General features: G+C 44.9%; 1 protein-coding gene across 4 annotated transcripts in view; it reads left to right on the top strand.

Annotated features, from left to right (window-relative positions):
* The window catches only part of ABTB3 (ankyrin repeat and BTB domain containing 3), a 188791-nt gene that overhangs the window by 121974 nt on the left and 44712 nt on the right, over positions 1 to 22105 (top strand). For all 4 annotated transcript variants that reach the window (XM_069807377.1, XM_069807378.1, XM_069807376.1 and 1 more), the window contains exons 4-5: positions 5266 to 5418; positions 19149 to 19314. In XM_069807377.1, the coding sequence (XP_069663478.1) occupies positions 5266 to 5418; positions 19149 to 19314 (319 nt within the window). The remainder of the gene's footprint in view (positions 1 to 5265; positions 5419 to 19148; positions 19315 to 22105) is intronic.

The raw sequence follows: 22105 nt of genomic DNA, 5'->3' as shown, positions 1-22105 counted from the left end.
CCATGGGATGTCATGCCCAGTATATAAACTGGGGAAGTTGGCCAGGGGGGATCAGTCGGCATCAGTCGGCAAGTGGTGAGCTATTGCACTGTGCATCACTTGTATATTCCAATCCTTTTATTATTATTATTATTATTATTATTGTCATTTTATTATTGTTATTATTATTGGTATTAGTTTTTTCCTTTCTGTTCTATTGAACTGTTCTTATCTCAACCCATGAGTTTTACCTCCTCCCCCCTGCCCCGATTCTCTCCCCCATCCCACTGGGAGTGAGCAAGCGGCTGCGTGGTGCTTAGTTGCCGGCTGGGGTTAAACCACGACATCACCCCAATGGTGGGAACTGGGAGGAGAGAGTGAGACATGACACCGCTTTCCTGGCAGGGGAGTGCTGCCAAAAAGATGGATTACTCTCTGCAAGGGAGAGGGAGCGACTGAGAAGAGGAAGAATTGCTTAAGCTGCTGAGAAATCAAGAAGAGAGCGGGTGTGTGTGGCAGCCCTCCTCTTGAAGGACTGGCCAGCAAGGTGGACCGTGAAGTCATGGTCGGTGGGCAGCAGGGGGTCTGCACCCTACAAAGGTGGTAGGGACAGAGGAAAACCAGGGCAAGGGGTTACTGGGAGCTGGGATTTGTAGGAGTGCTGGCCCTAGTGCTTTGCAATTCCAGCGTTGCAGCAGGCGGTGTCCAAAAAGGAGCTTCACTGGTCTTCTCGCAGACCTACACAAAAATAATGCAGCATCCTATTGTGTTGTACAGTGCACATTTCTCATGCTCTTCCATCCAGTGATTCCTCCTGTTTATATATAAGTATACTGCCACTGATAACAATACTAATACTAATACTAATAATAATGAAAAATCCTGAGCTATTGCAGATGCGTGACAGGACTTTTAATATCTCTGTGTGCCAGCAAGCCGAGGAGGGAAATGGTGGGCAGCCCAGGACTACTGCTTATGTCTCGGGTGGAGTGTGGGTTTGGGGCAAAAAGTGGCATGATTGGAGCAGGTCATACCTTACATTTAGGCCCCCCCCAATAGCATTTTCTTTCCTGATGAGCCAGTTTGTAATTCAAAGCACCCCAGAGACATCAACCCTGCAAAAACCAAGAGAGGTTTGAGGTCCGATGGGGTGCGGAGGGGTCGTTGGCCCCGCTCCAGTAGGGAAGGTGCTGGGGAGAGGCGCGGGTGGGTGCTGGCGGGGAGCTGCCACGTCTGGGGACGATGCAGAGAAGGACGTGTGATATCCAGGACGGGAGAGGAAGGCGAGCGGTCGTCCCTCGCGGGGGGATGCTGGCTGGGTATTGCCTGCAGATGTCTGCAAGGCACAGGAGCTTGCGGGTCCCGGAGCAGTCCCAAAATAGCTGTGAGAGGGGAGCGGGGCGGCAGGAGGGAATGGGGAGGGATGCTGTGCGGAAGGAGGAATCGGGGATGTGAGGGTTTGTGGGGCGGTGATAATTCCCTTTTCTGTTCAAGTAGGGACCCGGGGAGGGGATGCTCCAAGAGGAGCGTGACCAGGGCACAGTGCCCACAAGGGTCCAACCCTTTGGGGATCTGCTTTTTGTCATCCTCCCCTATTCCTTCCCCACCTCCCGGCTCTTTTGTGTGGAACGGCGACGGCTCTGTGCAGAAACCTCTCCCTGCCTCTTGATCTGAGATGTTTTTCCCCTTAGATGACAGTTCAGGAAAACACAAGCCTGTGCTGAAAACCACCTTTTTGGGGGGACATTACTTAAGCTCATGCTTAACTTTGAACCGCAGTGAATTAAAGAGGATGGGAGCACACATTTAAAGTTAAGCACAGGTACAGAGATGGGCTGGAGGAGGAGGTCAGAGCACTCACTGACCTGCACCCTGGTAAGGTGCTTCTGCAGCCGTTGCGCTGCTCCTGACTTTCCATCTTCTTCCAGTCAAGCCCAGCACGTTCCTACCATGGTTAGATTAATTTAATTAAGGCGTGTGCTTCCAAAGCATAGAGCTAGGTGACTTATCTGCTACGTGTCTGCTCTGGAACACAAAAGTACCGAACTCTCCTAGTTGTTGCCTGTCTTTGTGCCAGAGATAAATATGCCAGTGACATAATGTATTCGCCTAACCTGTTTTCGCACAGTGTCATTTGAAAAGTGAAATATTTCTTGCTGATGCCACATTGTCTTGTGGGTTGTCACACCCCTATAACTTTGTGTTCCGCTTTCTTCTTTGGCACACAAACAGTATTTAAAATTAAAAAAAAAATCCCCTTCACGTGGTGCATAGACTCTTGAAGGGTATTTTTAACCTCTTGCACGCAGCCATATTTGGTTCTCTTCTCAAAATACAAATTCCCTGACATGCTTAGATACACAGTGATGATTTCTTTTGCCTTGGAAAAAGGAATGTAATATATTGTGAGTGAACTCCAATGTCCTGATGTAGGGACTGAAATTGGTCTTTAGAGAAAATCCCACGGCTTCCACAGAACACTGATTCTCTTTCCCTTGGGGATTTATTGCACCAAACAGCTACGTTCATTTCTATTTCTCTGTTGAAGTTTGCAAGACCAGGAAAAAAAAGGCAATTTTATAGTGCAATTATCACAGTTCCTGTAAATAATTTTATTTGCTCTGCTCCTTATTGTGGTGGGGCAGTTTTTGTGCTGGCTGAGTTTCTGACCTGCACAAGAAGAGGAGAAAGCATGAACCCCCGAGTTCCCCGTTGAGCCACGGCCCTCTGCTTATCTGTTCGCCCAGCAGATTATTATAGGAAGGCTCCGTACAAGCGTGTCTTCATTTCTGTGGTCCAGACCACATTCTCTCACGCAAACCATAACCTAGAACTGAGTTTCCCTTGAATTGTTTTCCTAGCACCAAGTTTTGTGGGTAACTATATGCATCTCTACACTTCCAGTGTGATTTGCAGCTCCCTTTCCGCTGTTTGCTCAGCAAGTGTTGAAAACAACTCCCACCGATCACTTGTCCCCAGCTCCTTAACGCTGCGAGAGAGGGTCCCTTCTGCTCCAAGGACGCATGTTGCGGGTGACCTGGGAAGCAGGTCGCCTTCCAGGAGCAGACACACTCTTGCTTTTCCCCTCTCCCTCCTCTGACCGCTGCCACCCTCACGACAAATGAGCTGGATTATGGAAATCGTTTTACAGGAGCTGCGGGAGATTTTCTGTCCTTATCTGGCTCCTTGGGTGGCCACGGCAGGTCTGGGGAGAGCAAAAAGCCTTGGAAACAAATGCAGCCTGGTCTTGAGGTGACAGCGATGTGTTTGAATAGAATAATGATGAAAGTGGCAAGTCAGCCAAAGATGTCATATTTCAAAAAGACGTTGTTCATTTAAGCGCCCGTGAGATTTGGGAACCCGGCGTCCTAGGGAAGGTTGGTGGCCTCAGGGCTTCTCTGTCCTTCGGCACTTTTGAAATATCTCATCCCTCCTCGAGAATATTAATATCAGAGCTATGTAAAGTCAAGTCTTCAAAAGAGAAATAAATGGCATAAAGAGCTATAAATAGGAAAAGGATATTCCAGAATCAACATCTTCTTAAATAATTTTTCTCAGGCTAGATCCTTCTGGGGTAAAGTTACATGTTTAAAATGTAAAGTACTTGCCTACTGGGCACCTAATCCAGACTTTTTTTTTTTTTTTCCCCCCCCTCCATGAAAAGGGACCGCAGAAGGAAAGGCAAGTAATGGAAAGCAATATTGAACGAAAAGGAGCAGGAGAAGAGAAGGGAGCAAAAGCAGGGGATGATGCTGCAGCAATAGGAATCTTTCCAATATTAGAATGATATACTGACGTAGTAAATGGAGGGAATATACAGTTAAAGAGGAGGGGAAAGGGAGCCTCATAGGAAATGAGACAAAAGAAGAAGGTTCAGCAGAAGAAGGTAAGAGCAGGTTAGTTACAGACATTCCTTGAGCACAGTAGTCATTTACAAGTTTCATATCTTTTTTTTCTTTCCTTTCCTTTTTTTTTTGGTTGTTAATGTTATAGCAATCTCTGTTAACATCCCGTAGCCATGGTATTTACTTTACAGTGTGGATGAAACAGCCTCACTCTGTCTAAATAGTTTTCACCAGTCCTGTTTAAACACAGGACTTTCAGCACAGTTTTCAAGTAGCTCTTGGAGAGATTTATTATTTTTTAATGATTTTACAATTTTTAGAATTCTGTAGTATAGTTTTATAAAGAGGGATTTCTTCTACCCTTCCTCATCCCTTCCCCACACAGACTTTGTCTCCTGTGTGCAGCTGCGGAGGGGACACCGTTTTGGACACAGCAGCTAGGTGATGAAGCAGCCGCAAAGACCTGTTGAGGACAGGAGGGCAGTTGCTGCAGCTTGCATTGCTCTGCGGATTTTGTCTACCTTGATCTAACAGGCAGTGACCTTCCAAGGTGTTCAGCTGCGGATATTTTATTATTTTTATCTCCAAACTAGGACTCGAAGCTATGATTCTCATTTAAGGTTTGGCATTTATCTCTTGGTCCCCAAATAATTTTTAGCATAGATGGGGAAAACTGTATGCTTCGTCTAAGGCTTGGGCAGCTCTTGCTAGGACATGGGGCTGTCCAGGTCTTGTGGAGTGAAGGACCGTGTCTCCGATAGCGTCCACACTTTGCTCAAGTTGGGGCTGTGGCCCAGAGTCCCACCATCCACTTTGGGTAGGCAGTTTTGTGTATTTTTGCTCAAGTGGCAGAACAGCTGGTACCCAAAGGTGTAGCGCTTTGATACCGCTAAAAGTGAAACGAAACAGCCTGAGTTCCGACGCTGCTCGCGGATAACCTCCACAGTACGTCTTGGCATCTTGGGGTGGGGGCATCCCCTCTCGTTGCCCCGGTTCGTTCTCCCGTCCCTCTTGCAAAGTGGCTGGGGAGCGTACCCAGTCCGGCGCGTCAGCCAGAGCAGGACGTGGTCCTCTGCCAGGCTCCTGCCCTCTTTTCGGGATATACCGTGGGAAGGATGCGGCGGGGAGGGAGGGCTTGCCCGGCGGGTGTGCTGACCTCGGAGGCGCCCCATAAATGAGCCTGGCTCATAAATCTCACTCTTCAAATACTCCTGCTCTGGAGACAGGGTGAGACATCTTGATTTAGACCTGCTTGAAATTTGCTGAGCCAGTTTGCTCTCCCATGCTTTCGTTTTGCTTGTTCCCTTCTCTCTCTCTGTATAATATACCTCCTCACACGTACATACACATGCACACGCACACCCCCCTGCCCTCTCTCTCTGTATACCTGTTATTTCTGACGCTAGTGTACTGTAGCAGTCATGTCTGTGTGCTTTCCCAGGCCGTTCATTGTGCTGCCTCCCCTGATGGAGTGGATCCGAGTTGCCGTGGCTCACGCGGGGCACCGTCGCAGTTTCTCGGTGGACAGCGATGACGTACGGCAGGCGGCGAGGCTCTTACTGCCGGGAGTTGACTGCGAACCTCGACAGTTAAAGTAAGTCCACGCCAAAAATCGGCTGCTTTGTGCAAAACGTGTCTCTCTTTCCTAGTGAGAGCGAGCGAGCAGGCAGGCAGAGGGCTCTGTTATTGCCTTGAGAGGTGCAGGGATGCTCGGGCTCGTCGCTGTGTGCGTTGCAAAATCGGCTCCTGGTATTTGCTCACATCTGTGGATAAGCTGGTTGCATGGTAATGGGTGCCTGAATATCTCACAGCTGGATCGAGCCCGTAATCTGCTCGTCAGAGCTTATATGGTGGTGGTTTTTTTCTCTTACTATTAGGTTCTGCTTGCTAATGAGGGGCTGAAATCTCCTGCTAATTGTCTGCTTCACATTGCTTTGCTATAAAATACCAAAATGTAATTGGCAGGGCTGCAGATATTTTTCTGGGCTTTGTTTTCAGCATTAATGCTTAAAGGGCACATTTAAACTTCTAGGTAAGACTACCTCTTGCAGTAAAATTGTATTTTTCATGCTAATGTCGGTTCAAATTAGCTGTAAATGTCAGCCTAGATAATTTGAGTTTTTCGTGTGTCAGATGTGACCTTTTGGTTTTCTAATGAAGTCTTAAAGTATTTATTGCCAGGATATGTTTTTAGTGTCTGTTTTGCTGTATTATTATGTACATGTATAAAAGCATGATCTAGGGCTGTTCCGGAGTCAAGAATATATTTGGTTTTGATTTTCATATGAAAAGGCAATCTGAATGTGCCAAAGTAGAAATTACTCACTGCTATTGCTTCATAAATTTGTACATAAACCCCAATTTTCAGCAGTCTGCCTCTTCATACAGCAGTAGGTGCATTCTTTACTGCAACATAGAAAGCAGAGGAGTGATCTACATGATTAGCTGTGACAACCTGCATCAGAGCAGCTGCCTTCTATTGACTCTGGCCTTGACATGCTTTTTCACCAGAGAATATAATACTTTACTTTGAGATCTGCATAGGCTTTTCAATCTGCTCAGCTATTCAATATTTAATTGAAGAAATATGTTGAATTTCAAAAGCGAAATCTTGAGCGTTTCAGATTTCAAATCTTGGCTGTAATTGCTTCCCTTTGGTGTGACCATCGTGGCCCTCATTTCCAGAAGTACAGCGTTCTGCGTCCCTACTGAAATGTCAGGACTTAGAGGTACTACGCACTTTCTGAAGACCTAGCACTTGGTTTTGAAAAGGCATAATTAATTTAATACCTCTTCCAGTAATTAGGTAGGATTGCAAATAAGGCAATAATGTTTCTACTCTACATCCTCTGTCTTAAAAATAAAGGTAGACACAGTTAAATATCTGTGGATTAACAACCCACAATATACCATTCTTAAAATTGTATTTTCTCAGTGTATCTATATAGAAAATGCCATCAACTGTTAGACAATTTTCCAGGAGTTTCAAAAATCATTTGAAGTTGGGGAGAGTTGTATTATGCTGCAGAAGAATTTATTAATTATGGGGAACAAGTCAGCACTCAGTTTAAGGTTGCCACCAAGAATTAATTTCATAAAGAATAGAAGTGATTGCTGTTGTCCTGCTTGTCTTGCAAGTGGGAATGAGCCTGAAGAGCACAGCCTGGGATTAGTCAGTTGGGAATGAACAGAGAAATCATTCCTGAGACAAATTCTGGATTTTAGAGAGACCAAACTTTGCAATGTGCCCTTATTTGACTGCAGGGGCCTGATTCACCCACTGATGTCCCAAAATGACAATCTCCCTCTACTGTGCTAGCAGAGGTCTGCAGATGAGTGTCCGCGTAGTTTGGGGTTTATTTTAAGGTCTGTGCCTACTGCTGGCATAATGCAGCAGGTTCTTTGCATAGCTACAAATCAGACCCCGGCTGCCTGTGATCCTGAGATCAAAGGAAGGACTGAGCTTTTCTGAACAATAATGTGAGGCATCAGGATGTTAATTTGAAACGTTGCAGCTTGTAATTTTTTATTTGTATTCAGTGCAGACCCTCGGCACTTCTCATTTCCACTAAGCCAAGCGCCAGCCTTTCATGCCTCCCTGTTAGGGAGGGAGTGTTTCCAACTATCAACTCTTCGGCGAGCATCAATTCCATAAATGCAAACACTGGGAGGGGAGGAAAAATACAACAACTTTGCATGGGGTGGCTTTTCAAATAATCTGTGTGATGGATGACAGCTGAACGATTTTGAATGCAGTTAGCTTGATATATTTTGTGACTTTTACAGAAATGGCTTAATAAGTAGAACCTTGGAACTGGTTCAATTTCTAGGCTTTTCTTAGCAGTCGTCTTTAGTACCTAAAATACAGAGACCTGAACCCAAAAGATCCCATGGTCCCATGTGATATTGCATCATTCCACGGTGTTGATTCACAACCTGTCATTACAAACGTATAAAGCAAAATCAGCTTCTGCGCTGGAAAAACACTCTTATGGGGAGAGGGAGAGATGGGTAGGATCTCAAAGGCTATGAAGTTCAAGATCAGTTTGGTTAAAACCCAAATGTTCAGTTTCTTATCTGAACTACAGCGTGGAGGTCTCCCAGCAGATTCATGTTGACACTTCCCTGCACAATCACATACTCCAGCAGTAAGGTTCCCAATATGTGGCTTTGTAAATCATCTCTGCTTTCTTCCTGCCTTTCATTCTGGTACTTCCTTTCTTTCTCCCCTCTTCTGATCCTTTTTTAAAAATCCATCATCTTAATTTCTTGCAACGTTTTCTTCTCCTGAAAGAGGAGCTGCTCTTGCTCTGGGTGGAGGAGCGAGGGAAGCTGGAGTCAGGCAGGAGCCGCCTGTCTCCTTCTTGATCTCTTTTCATTTTACAGCAGCGGACATGCCAGAAAGTTTCTTCCCTTTCCCCAGCCTTGGGGACATGAGCAGGGATATAAATACTCACCTTCCCCCGGGAGTGGAAGCTTTAGATAGACCAGTTGTCTCCACCTTTTGCAAGGAGGCAGGTTTCACAGATGGATTGACTGCTGGATGCATAACAGCTAGCTGGGACAGAAGCCCAAGTTGTGTCCAAAATATTCTTTGTCATAGTGGGAGACCAGACTTAAATAAAGTCTCGCCTGTAGCCAGGCCCTGTTGAGCCACCTGAGGCAGCTGGATGTAGTCAGTAGAAAACCATGTGCAAAGTAGCTCTCTGCTGGCATAAATCTGGTGAAGGTGGGTGCTCTGCTCCCTGCTCTAGACCTTTTATTAAGGAAGGCATCAGGGAGGAAGGCAATTTGTTGCCAAAAAGGGGCACCGTGGTAAAAATTGTGTTGACCTGCTTTCCTGGCAGGTAGCGTCACTTCTCAGTCTGTACTGGGTCTGGCTGGCTGCAAACAGATGCCTGGTTTTGGCTGCTCCTCGTCATCACATCTGCAAGGGGTACCTTTCCCCTTGCTCCACCTAAACACAAGCAGCTCTTTGCATGTCTTTCCTTCCTCCGTTCTGTGGGATGTCTGTTTAAAACAAACAAAAAAAACCCCAATGTGTTAGACATGTGGTGGGGAGGATTGCTAATGGATGACTACACCTGGGAACTGGAGGCTGACGGCAGAGAAACAGAGCAAGGGAGGAGCATCCTGTATTGCTCAGCACAAAGGCTGCCGTGCTTTTTATCAGGGTCAGTGGCTTCATTTCTGGTTGCAATATATCATGGCAATCCTGGAGGATGTAACTGGAACAAACTGACCCGAGAGAGGTGGTAATGTCATGCTGGGGACTGTTACTTGGTCACTTCTGCACCTGACTGGATAAAGGGCTATTTTCTGGCCAGGCAGAGGTTAAAAGAAGGTTATAGTCTAGCGTGCGAGTATGTGTGTGTGTGCGCGCGCATATTCGTCCTGATAGCCAGAAGCAGCAAAAATTGAAAAAAAAACCCACAGTCTCGGAGAAGTGAGTGCAATTCCCCTCTTCAAAGGGCAATTCCTATGTGTTAGTTGAAGTATTTTCTTCTACCCTCGGCATTGCCTCAGACCTCTTTGATTCCAGGTCATCCCCTACCTGGTTTCTCTGGGAAAGCTGCTTTTCCTGGGTGTTTCTGGGCCTGAGAAGGGCTCTGTGTTACTGACCTAGCCCACAACAAGGGACTTTCGTGGCATCTGAATGAACAGGGACACCGAATGTGTCCCCATGGCACCAAGATCCTCCAGAAGCATTGCCCATGAGGCTGAGCATTTCTCTGCAGCCATGGGGGTGTCTGGAAGCCCTCTCACGCTTGTTAGTCCTCTGACCCCTTGCCCAGCAGGCTGTGAAGCTCCTGGCTGGGATTTGGAGGAAAAGCAGAGTTTAGTCATCTTGAGGAGTGGTTTCTTCTTATCCATAGGTGAAAAGGCTCGTGCCTTTCTCTTGTACGGTGGAGAAGCGAGGTTGCTCCCTGTGGCATTCATTACTGTCCACCATGGCCACACACTGGAGGCAGATGCCACACTGTGGCAGGAGGAATCCGGGACAATTCTGTAAAGAGGGCTGAAGTCCTTTTTGGCAGCTGTACCCAAAGGGCAGTGATGGGAAACGGCATTTTTGCTGTCAGCCTCCTCACGGGTAGAGTCCCACAGGGGTCTGTCTTCTTCTTGCCCCGTCCCATGTTGACATACAACCCGTGGAGACCCCTCGGGCTCTGGTACCACCGGGATGCCCGTGAGAAGCATCCCAGTCCCTTGTTTGCAGCCCCCTGGTTGGAGGGACGCTGGAGGACAGAGCTAGGCAGTGGGGTTTGCATGCCAACCCCGCTGGTGCGGTCAGAACCCCCCCGTTACGTCCCAGTTAAATTTAGCTAGAGGTGGCAGCATCGCTGCCGGTCAAGGCAGAGCTGGCAAGAGCAGGAGCTGGCGTGACAGAGCTTGTGCCAGAGCACAGATGGAAAGCCATAACTTGATCCCTTTTAATCGCTTGCTCATACACTTCAGCAGCATTTTGGAGTTACGGCTGAGTTCCCCAAGGGTGCTGGGCTTCACGTATAGTGAACGCAGCAAATATCCCTTTTCTCCTCTGCCTGGCTGTGTGTCTGGGTCCTATCTCTGCTCCTGCCCACGGGCATGCACGTTTTTCTCCTCTTTTCCTGGGAGGCAGAGGTGAAATTGGTATCTATAAGTGCTGGCCTTGAGGAAACACCTGTGAGAGGTGTGCATCAGTGCCAACAGAGGCCATCACCCAAGAACTTAAGTGAATACTTTGCCTCTGTTTTCAGGAAGAAAATCCTGGGGGGAAAGGAAAAATAAATAATAGCAACAAGGTAATGAAAATGGAAAAACAGTAATCAAAAGGAGAGCAAATCATGCAGCTTAATGCACTCAAATTGGGGTGTCCAGATAACCTCAATGCCAGCAGTGAGAAAGCTGCCTCACGAAATCAGAGGGTCAGAGAGAAATATTTTTAACAAAGCCCAGAGTGGTGCCATAACTCTAAGGATTAATAATAGTAATGCCCAACGTTTGAAAACGATGAAAAACGATCCGAGGAAAATTCCAGGCTGTTAGTGCAAGGCCTTCGAATGTTTTTTCAAGCAAAGACTGATTAAAGACACGTTGTTGAGGGAAAAATGGGATAAAATGTGACACAGATTTTCTAAAGATAGATCTTGCCAGACTAATCTAATAACTTTTTGATAAGATAACTGATTTTCTGCCCCAAGGAAATTCAGTAGATTTCATCTATTTGGACTTGAGCGAACAATTTGATGCAGCCCATGCAGGGAGCTATTAGTTAAGGCAGAGAAGATGGGGGTTAGTAAAGGAATTGGAAAGTGAGCAGGGGCTGGCTTCAGGAGAGGTGACAAGGGCTGGGTTGGCAGTGATGGGGTTACAAGCAGAGATCTTCGGCTCTCAGTCTTAAGAACTGGTCTTTTTTAATTTTTCAGAAAGGGTTTTGGCACAAATCTTAGCAGTGTGCTCATGAAGTTAAAATTTGCTGATGCCACGGTGCTGAGAGGCATTGTCCTGACTTGACAGAGGAAGTTTGGGAAATCATCCAGGAAAAAGTGGATGACCTTGAGGGCTGGGACAAAAGAAATGGGGTGAAATGCAGTTTTCCACAAATGGAACGCAAACACGTGGAGATTAATTAGAAAAATACATACTGCAGTGTATATGTAATATCCACACTATATATGCAGTTTAATATATACTACATTGGGAGCTGAGTATTGAAAGGCAGTGGTAAAGACTGTAGAGCAGTATTTCATCTCGGAATGATTGTAAAGCACAAAAGTGGATTTTTCCTCAGCCATGAAAAAAGCAAATGCATTTTGAGGATGCATTGGGAGAGGGATTTCCGATAGAAGCAGGAAAATATTGGTGCCTCTGTATGTGAAAGTGGTAGGAAGGGATGTGGAATCGCAAATCCTGCATCCAGGTCAAAAAAATATTCACCTTGGACCAGGTGGAGAGAAATGGGCTGGGGTGGTTTGAGTTTTGACAAAATGTTCTCATGGAGGAAGACTAGAAGAAAGGGGCTCATTCAGCTGAGCAAAGCGGGTGCTGAGGGAACATGTGACTCTTCTCTAGAAATACATCAGGAGTAAACACCACAGGAGGAAAAATATACTATTTAAAGGGCAGTGCAGACACAGAAATATGTGAATATTAACAAGTCATGAGTAAGTTCCAACTGAAAGTGTAGATGGATCCAAGCCTTGCTGCAGCATAGGACTGGGTTTATTAACCCTCCAGTCCCGTATGCTCCCGCAGCCGCTGCCCTGTCGCCGCCTCACCCAGGGCTCTGAGTTGCATTTATAGCTCTGATCCAGAAAGGTCTCTGGGCAAATGCAGTGTCTGAGTGCCTTTGAAGACTTGTCTTCAGTTGAAAATCAGTCCTAGTTTCCAATTAGCCTTGGCCTGAGAATACTTAAGTCTGCTTTTCTGTCTGGGACTATCCCTTTTAATGAAGGCTCTCTAGGAAAATAGCATTATCAACCTCAAGAGTGAAGCTTATTTAACATGAGAGCATCCTTGGCTCATTCTAGAGAGTGTTCTTAAGACTGTGGAAAGGAAAAAATACAGCAACGTAAAGACGAGATGTGTTATTTTGTTCTTTCAGAGCAGTCTATACCATTTGCCGTGTCATCTTAATACTATACCACACATATGCAATTCGAACTTGAAAGTGAAAGAGGAAGAGTTGCATTTAATGTTTTATTTATGGAAATCCTGTGCTTGGACTAGAGCACGGAAATATAAATAGACTTTAATAAATAGAGATTTGAAGGCAGAAAAAAATATTTCCACTGCTCTTCGCTCTCTCTTAAAATGCGCTGGGTAAGGGGCTGAGTTTCTGGAGAGGGAGAGCGAGTGGAAAATTGCTGAGAAATTCTGCTATTTAATTAGATACAGCCGCTTTTAAGTAGGGATGGTTGGTGTTTGCCTAGCTCCTTGAATGTCCTTGTTCTTCCCACAAATTTTCACTAATCCTTTAACACCAGCCATGGCCATTGCCGTAATTAGACACAAAAATGCCAAACCAGTGAACGGTAGCAAAGAAGCTACTTGACAAAATCCAGCAGTCCCTTGGGGCAGATGGTGCCAGTGGATGAAGGAGATTTTATTACTTAAAAGGTAGAGCACAGGTTTCCCGAGGTGAATCTCAACCTCCCCTGCCAACCGGCTGCTTGAAGACAGCAGTAATAAAACAAATCATCGAAGGGGAGGACCTTGTCCTCATGTTCTCCTTCACTTTTAGGGCAGAACACACTTGTATTTTTATGATACAGCCTTCTTGGGTTTTTCCCATTGCAAGCAAGTTCATTACTGTTTTGCATGCTCTGTCTCCATACCCATTCCTGAATATAATAATTAGGATACAGATAACATATTGTCTTCCACTCATTAGTGAAGACTTGTGCTATCTATTTATGTGAAAGATGAATCTCTACCCAAATTTTCCCAAATGATATGTTGGCCTTGTTCAAAATCTGAAGTCAGATTCAATTTTGAACATTGTTCCTGGCCTATATACATGGGACTGTAATATTAAGAGTGTTTTGAAATATAGATTTGGGTCTTGATTTGATATTCACATCGCTTTTTTTAATGTATTTTCCAGTATCTGTAACCAATTTATTCTCAGGCCTTTGACAAGAATAAGAGATTGGCTAATAAATATCTGGAGTATTTTTATTTTCTTGTCTTAATTTGGCTCCTGATTAAAGTAAATGGAGATATGTTATGTCTGTGTTAAAAAGTAGTGCTCTTTGTCACTTTGATCAACATGTTTGTGCTTATGTTTCCTTCTCTCCAAAACTGAAAATGCAAATAATTGTCTCAATGTAGTATTTATATTGCAGTCCTATTAATATCAGCATTATACTCCCTTTTAAAGGACCACATTGGAAAAAAGAGTGCTCACAAATTTAAATCAAATCGTCTGCCGCTCCTGCTATTGCCGTTTGTGTCTGTAGTCTCACTGAAGAGCCCCAGGCAAGGAACAGGACCCTTTTGTGCTACAGGCTGTGCATACCCAGATCAAAACTGTGATCCTTGACCCCAGGAAATTCAGCATTGTAAATGCATGTATATTGCTGGCTAAAATATGACTCCTTCCAGACTTCCAACCAGCTGAACTATAATTTCTGACTCGAGTCCTCATTCATATTTAGGACAGAGACAGACTGAATAAACTCCACAGAGCTAAAAAGCTGGATTTAATTAATTGATTATCATTCTTTTAATTGAAAGGGCTGGTGATCGAGTCCCAGGTGGACAAACAAAGTTTTGGTGCTTGGCTATCAGGATGATGATCTGTTCATTTCAGTGGAGGGGAACGTTTGTCCTGCTGCTCATCACAGTCTGCACTCCATGTCTTTTAAATCAACTACTAGCATGCTATGCTGGCACATATAGCTTAGAACATGATTAAGATGTTCCTACTTCTTTTCTGGTAACATTTACAGAGCATTGCTTTTTTTTTTTTTTTTTTTTTTTTAATTGTTCACTACTGACTATGGCAATAATCCCCTCCCAAAGAACAAATAATTAAAAAGCTGTGTAATAAGAGAGCTGCTGCATCTACTGGTTATGATGGACACACTTTGCCTTTGAATCATCCATTTTCCCAAATGTATTCAATCTATGAGTAACTTACTAAACATCCACACAGACCCTATCTTAGTCAGTCTGAGGGAACACAAAAAAAACCCCTTGCATTTAAACTGATGCTGTAGAAGTGCTGCATTATGTTTTCGTAATGTGAGTTGGGGAAAAGAAAAAAATAATTTGCTGTGCTGCTAGGACCCATTATAAATGAAGAAGATTATCTTTGACTCCTTTCAAAGGTTTGAGTATGTCGGAGTACGATAGAGTGTCATGGTCACCATGCAGCATTTGACAGTGACCATTTGCAAAGAATTAATTTTACCATGACATTCCCCATATAAAGCCACAGTGAAGTTAATTATGTGCAGTGGCAACACTAATGATCTTGAAGATAACTGCTGTAGAAGCAATATCTGTGAGGAATTAAAAGAGGACTTGGAGAAAATTGTATTGCATTGTAAGTTAAAAAATGTGGTCACAGCTTTGCTACAAATATAAAATCAAGAAGATTTCTAAAGAAAATTTTCTAAAATGTTTCTGATTTTCCTTTTACTTACAAAGGCAATTGTTTGCTTGATTCATGGTAGGGAGGGACCAGGTAGGCAGTTTACAGGCTGTGTGATTGAACCCCTGAATTAGAGGGGTAGATTTGCTGTTGAGCACGAGGACTATGATCAGTGTATGTTATTAATTCAAGCATATTACTTCTCAGTTCTGGGAAGGGGGAGCATGTGTACAGTGGTGGTGGTGTCAAGGAGCCTGCCCAGCCCCACAGGTTACTAAATGGGGAAATCCAGAATGGGCTCAGTCTTTTGAGAGAGGATATCACCCTCCAAGGACGCAGGTCAGTCCTGCCTTTGTCCCCTCGGGGGGACCTCAAAGTTCCCTTGACCCAGCCAGCATCCAGGGTGGTGATGTCCTGCCATCCTGAGGCTGTCCCAAGGGAGAAGAGGGGGAGAAGAGCTTTGGCCCCCCGTGGTCTTCTGCTTCTCCCGTCAGCCTTCCCTGCCCCTTCGATGAAAAAGCGCCTTTTCTGCAGGATGAGGTCTTGGGGAAAGGACAACCCACACGAGTGCTGGCAGCCGGTGCAATCTGGCAACGAACCAAGGTGGCCTTGGAGGGGACGTCCCACGGTCGGGCCAGTGTCAGCCTCCTGTGTGCTTGGAAAGATCACAAAGACTTTTTGGCAAAAGGGCCGTGAACTGCTGGGGAGATTTCCAGATCTGTTTGCGCTTACACTGGCTTCCCTTGCTTTGCAGGCACAGTTTCACAACTCTAAAAAGTGACCCTATATATATATAGCTGACTTAACTGTTCCTTGTCAACCTTCTTTTTCAAGCTTCTTCCCATCCCTTTCCCACCTCTTCATATCTTGTCACTGTATTCGTTGCAGTCCAAAGTGAAGAAGTCTTGAGTGAGTCAAGCCTGGGTGCCTATTCCCCTCCTCCTTTTTTATCTTGCATCCTTTAATGTTTGTGATTGTGGATGGTGTCCGTGATGGAGCAGCATCCCCTTACAAAGTGTAATATGGAGCAGAGACCCTCTGCTCCTGTTAGAATCAACATTATGCAGTTAATGGTGTGAAGGAGGAGGAGCAAATGCAGTGCTGTGGTGGCTTAGCATTGATTTTTGATGGATTTGGGGTGGGGTTTTTTTGATTTTTCAGTTTTCATTTTGAAATGCGACTCCTCCATCTGTCTGCTGTACCATCTTCCCAGTTGGCTTTCTCCAGTGTTAAAAGTGATGCTGTGTTCTCCTATTCTGTACTTGTAGTTCCTGATCATTTTTGATCTGTCTCTTCACTGCTTTTTATCTGTACATGTTAAATCTCCTTTTCCTTAACTCATTCATCTCTCTGGCTTTTCGAGATGTTCCTACGCTTTCTCTTCTGAAGCATCCTCCTGTTCCTTTCCCTTGCATCATGCTCTTGTTTTATTAAACTCCCCAGTTTGATCACTATCTGCTTTATCCACAATGATCTATGTCAAATTTTGCCATATAGTTCCCTTTGCTGTGTCCCATAAATCGGGGCTGTAACTCACTCACGATGGGTCCTTTTTGGGTGTAAAAAGGCAGCGGGCCACTGGTAGTCGTACTGAGTTGTACTAAGTGGTTTCTTGTTTTGTGGTACTTGGTCTAGATCACGTTTTGTCAGCGCTGGTGTCCCAGGCGCTCCCCTGCATCCGTGTTATTGTTGCAGTGTTTGTACAGCTGTAGCATCCTCCGACCCAGACCCTTATCTCCCCAGCTGACTGAGGAGTACTAATTTGCTGATAACCCAATATCTGCAGTAATTAATGAATCCCCTTCCTCGGGTATAGTAAGCAGGTGACCTGATGTGCTTTTAGGGGACCAGAGCCAACTCATGGAGGAGTTACTTATGGAGAAGTAATTTCTGAACGTCTGCCAGAGCAGAGATCTGGGCAGCCTGTACAGGATAGGTGAGATAGGTACTTGTTCCTCCTTCCTCCTTGTGTGAGTGTGCAACCCAGGTCAAAATCTGGCTTTTTTTAAAGAGGAGATCATCAACTATTGTTTTGCATGCACCGAGCTGGGCTGACGTCAGTGAAGCTCTGCCTGTTTCTGCCAGCACTGAGTTTGACCCATTTTATTCAGAGTATATGTTATATACCTCAGTACAAATGATGAAGCAGTGACTTAACACAGGCAGTGATTCATAGTGGCAGACACCTCTGCAGCCCTCAGAGGATGTCTAGATCTTTCTGTAGCTGCACTTTGCCGAGGAACCACCTCGTTTTCAGCCCAGAATCATCTGGAAATGGCCAGCTGCAGCTGGGAGATCCAGACTCTCCGTGCACAAAAACCCCCATGACCTAACTTCTGAGTGTGCTTTATCTTTGCCATACGTTAAAGGAGGGCACAGATGATCTCTAGCATCTCATGCTATGGGGGTAACAAGTACCAAATGTTGCTGTAGCTCTTGTGTCAGAAATGTGCCATATGGTGTGAACGTGTTAAGCCACAATTGCTCCCGTGGATACCAGTGTCATTGAGCTCAGCCCTCCATATCTGTGCTGGTTTTGCCTTTTCCTTAAACTCGCTCAGAAACTACTGCAGAAAACCCAGCCTTGCTATGGGTTGCTTTCTTCCTCTCTGTTTTAGGCATATTACTGGTGCAGAATCTGTTATTGCTGTTACGGTGTATTTATTGTGACCGAGTGTTGTGCATTAATCTTGCAGCAAACTGTTGTGATGAAGCATCATCCCTGTTCCCCTGAGTAATGATACTCCAAGCATACCTTGTTTGCATTCTTAGGACATCAGCTTTTTAGCAGTCAAAACCCAAACTGGGCACATAGAATGAACATCAACAAAATATCTGTTGTCTTCCAGACGGGTCGTGGCCCAGCATGGCAGAAAGCAAGCTTGAGCTCAGATGCCAGTTTCAGTACTAAGTCCTGCGGAAGCTTTGATCAAAATACTTTGTATTTTCCATCTCACTTTCCTTCCTCTGTTGAAAGAGGAAGAGCGGTAGCTATTACTACATACCACTGCTTCTATATAAACAGCATATTCATTGCATATTGCTGTTAAATATTAAGCAGTGTTATATATTTTATAAAGCTCTGATAAAGCACTTCGAAGAAGAAATTTAAATGATAATGATGTGCTGTGTATATTTTTCTTTTGGTTTGCTGCATTTTTTTTACATATGAAATAGAAAAGAAATATTGGAAGTATGTTTGACTTTTTCACTTTTGATCTTTATTTTGTTTTTCATTCATAAGTAGCCCCTTGTTTTCTAACCGAGCATTTTTGGAGAATGAAAGTGATGTTTTTCCAAACAGTCCTTTATCCAAGTTCACACCAAAACCACTGTGGATTTGGACTCCACCCTCTGCCCCAGACACTCCTCAGCATGAAAGAAAAGCAAATCTTGTCTTTTAATAAGATGTAACCAAGTTGGATAAACATTAGATTTGAATCGCTTGGCTCTCTTTGGAGCTGTAGATTCACATCTTGGCTAAATAACTCCTAGCCCTTCTTCCATTTGAAATGGCTACCTTGGGCAGTTTACAGTTTGGAGATCTTTTGAACAAGACCTTAAAAGAATGACATCTGTTAGACACAGCCAGCGTGGATTTGTGGTGTTTTGCCATGATTACCTGGCAAGATTGCCTTGATCCACAGGTGGCCCTGCTTGAGCAGGGGGTTGGACCAGACAACCTCCAGAGGTCCCCTCCAACCTCCTCCGCCATTCTGGCATTCTGCAGCTTCCACTTTCTGCTCCAAAAAGGCTTCCCTGTTACTGGGGCTGTGCTGGTAAGATCCTTGAAGGCGTTTGGAGTGACATTGTTTTCTCTTTGTTCTATTGTCAATGATTATACATCCATTTGATGTAGTTTCAAAGCTGACTGAAGCCCCTGAAACTTTTCAGAGATTAGGGGGACCGGATAACCTTGCCATGCAGAGAGAAAACTTGCGATGAGAATGTTTTGTGCATTGCTTAAACAGGGAAACAAAATCAAGTGAAAGCTGTGCTTTTTTTGCCCAATTTTTTATAAAATGTATAATTTGTCCCACGAAAGATAGACCAAGGGCAATCTCCATTAGCTTGCATTAGCATTTCCGATTCAGCACTTCCCTCGAACATACAGGTCAAATGAGAATGAATGCGTGCATGACCTACATCTTTCAAAGATAGGGCAAAGTATTATTTTCCTAGGGACAGCGAGGTCTGTCCTCTGATTGTCCTCTGAGGGACTTTATTTCTCACGTCCACAGAATCGACGACTGTTTTTGTGCATCTCGGAAACTGGATGCAGTTGCCACTGAAGCGAAGTTCAAGCAAGACCTGGGTTTCCGAATGCTCAACTGTGGCCGAACAGATCTGGTTAAACAAGCCATATCCTTGCTGGGGCCGGATGGGATTAACAGCATGAGCGAACAGGTAATGGGATAGAAACATAAAGAAGTAACTGTGAAATGTGAGAGTTTTGTCTGCTTATCATAGAAAAAGAGCCCCAGCTTTCAGCTAAACATAGACAGGACTGTAGTGCTTTCCTGGCATTACTTAGCATTGAGTTTAAAGCACTGCCAGGTGAACTTCTATGTTAAGTTTTGTCTTTTCGAGTGGTACTGAGGTAACTCAGCATGAGGGCGAATGCATTCCCTGAAATTTTCTTAACAGTGAACTGAGTTGAGTGAAGCCAGGAGATCCCAAGAGAGCTTAGCGTTGATCTGAATACTTAAAACTGCTTCAATGCCATGAACAGTGGTGTGGGGCAGGGCTTTGTGAGGTGGACGTCCTTCCACTGAACACTGCCCTGGGATCTGCAACGCATTTCATGTGCACCACCGAACCCCCGGCAGGAAAGGATTAATTGCTGGCACTCTTTAATTGAGTTCAGCCCAGTTTGAACTGACCTTCCAGATGTGAAAGTACCTCTGCAGTATTACCCCTCCGTTGGTCCTTGTGGCCAACATCCACCAACTGAGGAGCCTAAATTTCCCTGGATTTATGTCTCCATGAGGCTTGTGGTTGTGTCCGGGGATAAACCTGCCTCTGCAGCTACCGACTGGCAGCAGTCTCTTGGATTGTGATGTTCACTGAGGTGGTTCCCCGTTCCCAGAGGGAAACAATAGCCATGGATACTACTGTTTCCCGTTGAAATAGAGTCCCCTGAATTTGCTGGTGCCCCTGATGAAAGTGTCACTGCACGTTCCCGGAGCTGTGGCATCCTCTTTGGCAGGAGGCGGATGGCTGCCGCCCCTGAGGTGGTTGCTTGGGACAGGAGCTGGACCGTTAGTTGTTTTAGGTCTTCTGAGATGAAAGCTGCCTCAGGAATGTGAGTTATGTTGCTGTTCAGTAGCTTCTGTCTGAGTCGATATTGTGGATTCATCTGAGAAAAGCTTTAGAAGAGGGCAGTACTCCCTGAAAAAAAATAGTATCAGACTCTCATTCCAAGGTTCATACATTATACATTTAAAAATTATTATTATTTCAAGTTAGTCTGAACCTGGAAACTTTTAACAGCGTATTTCCTCTGTCCTCCAGGCTGAAACCTGGGAACACTCTGGCTTGATTCACTGAAGTACCTAATCATATGCTTAACTCTGAACACATGCTTACATCCTATTTGAGTGAAAGTTAAGCCTGCGCTTAAATGCTTTGCTGGATCAAGCATCCCACATCTTGCAGGATCCCACATCTTGCAGGATCCCACATCTTGCAGGACAGAGCCCTAAGTGATACAAGGCTGAAAGAAAGAGTAATTTTTTATTTTGCCAAAAGCCAAATGTCCTTTGCGTTGATTGTACACGTTGTTACCGTGTTCCTGTGTGTGCGTCGAACACTAACGATGGGCTCATTAAAAATCCATTCCTCCCACGTGCAAAGAGAGGGGGGCTGAGCGATGCTGCAGTGCAAGGCTGAGCTGCAGAGCAAGCCTTGCGGAGGGACTGGCAGAAACAAAAGCAGCAGGGACAGCAGTGCAAGGGAAGGGGAGGTTAGAAACCTCATTAATGCTTTAAAACCCTGATACTGCAGCATGACATTCCAGGCCCTTTTTAGTCAGTGGTAAGTCCTTCTTCAGCTTCAACAGGGCCAAAATATCCTGTGTGGTCCCCAGGCAGACCCTTTGCTCCGGGCATTGCTGTGGGGTTCTTTGCGGCGGCTGCCCACGTGCTGCATCTTGCAGGGTGGAGCCCAGGCACCCCGTTTTCAAATTCTTTTCTTCAGATCTGATTAGACCCCTTGTGCTAAACCCTTGATTTAATTATCGAATGACGCCACTTACAGAAATTGAAAAAATAGTGGAAGGAACACATATTGAATTTTAAGCTGCCATCCCATCCTCATGTTTCAAGGCCCAAACACAATTTTTTGTAATTCTCATGGTCCTGTTTGTTCCTGTAGCGTTTATTGACTGCCAAAGGAAATGTTTTGCCACTGACTGTAGCTGAAGTAGTTTCAAATTCTCTTTGCAAGTAACTTCAAGTCACCCAAGAACTCTCCTTGCCTGAGGTGAACTTGTTTTTTCTTCATAATGGCATGAGGACCCAAATGCCTATTCCCTTAACTCTTTATCTCCATAAGTACACTGCAGATTTGATCCTGTGAAATGCTCAGTGTGTTTCAGGAGGGATCTAAGTACCTTGCAGGGACAAACCTTAATTCATATTTTCTCTACAAGAGCAGCCCTTCCATACATCAGCACCCACTACCTTTAGCCCCACACGCAAACAGGAAAAATGGGGTAGTTCAGCAAAAATCGCGGTGCTGGACTCTTGCTAGGAAAAGCGGTGTCATGGCTCTGTGTCTGGCCTTGCTAGGCACCTCCAGTTTCTCTGAAAATAACTTCACTTCATGGCAGCACTCACATTAAACAGCAAACGGGCTATCATCTGTCAGCAAATTTACCAGGGGACCTCAAAGTAGGCTATAAACATGCATCAGAGGTAGCTGTGTGCTGCGATAGATTTACTGCAAAACAACTGGTGGCTGTTGATCAACACCCCCTACTGTATTTAATAAGCAGCTTTTTCTGTTATAATTTACGGTAGATTTAATTATTTTTCCATGGTTTCATCTGGACTCATTACCACAGCCAGAGTAATACTTATGTTAAGGGAAATGGTGATCAGCCGCAGCAGGTATTTCGGATTAATACAAATTGTATTGTGGTGGTTCTGTAGTGAAGGGTCACTTAATCTACTTTTCCTCCAAACAGGACCATGTT

Source organism: Haliaeetus albicilla, chromosome 19 (assembly GCF_947461875.1).
Source record: "Haliaeetus albicilla chromosome 19, bHalAlb1.1, whole genome shotgun sequence".
Lineage (NCBI taxonomy): Eukaryota > Metazoa > Chordata > Aves > Accipitriformes > Accipitridae > Haliaeetus > Haliaeetus albicilla.
Note: the sequence above shows the minus strand (reverse complement) of the source record. Positions and strands in the feature narration are given on the sequence as shown.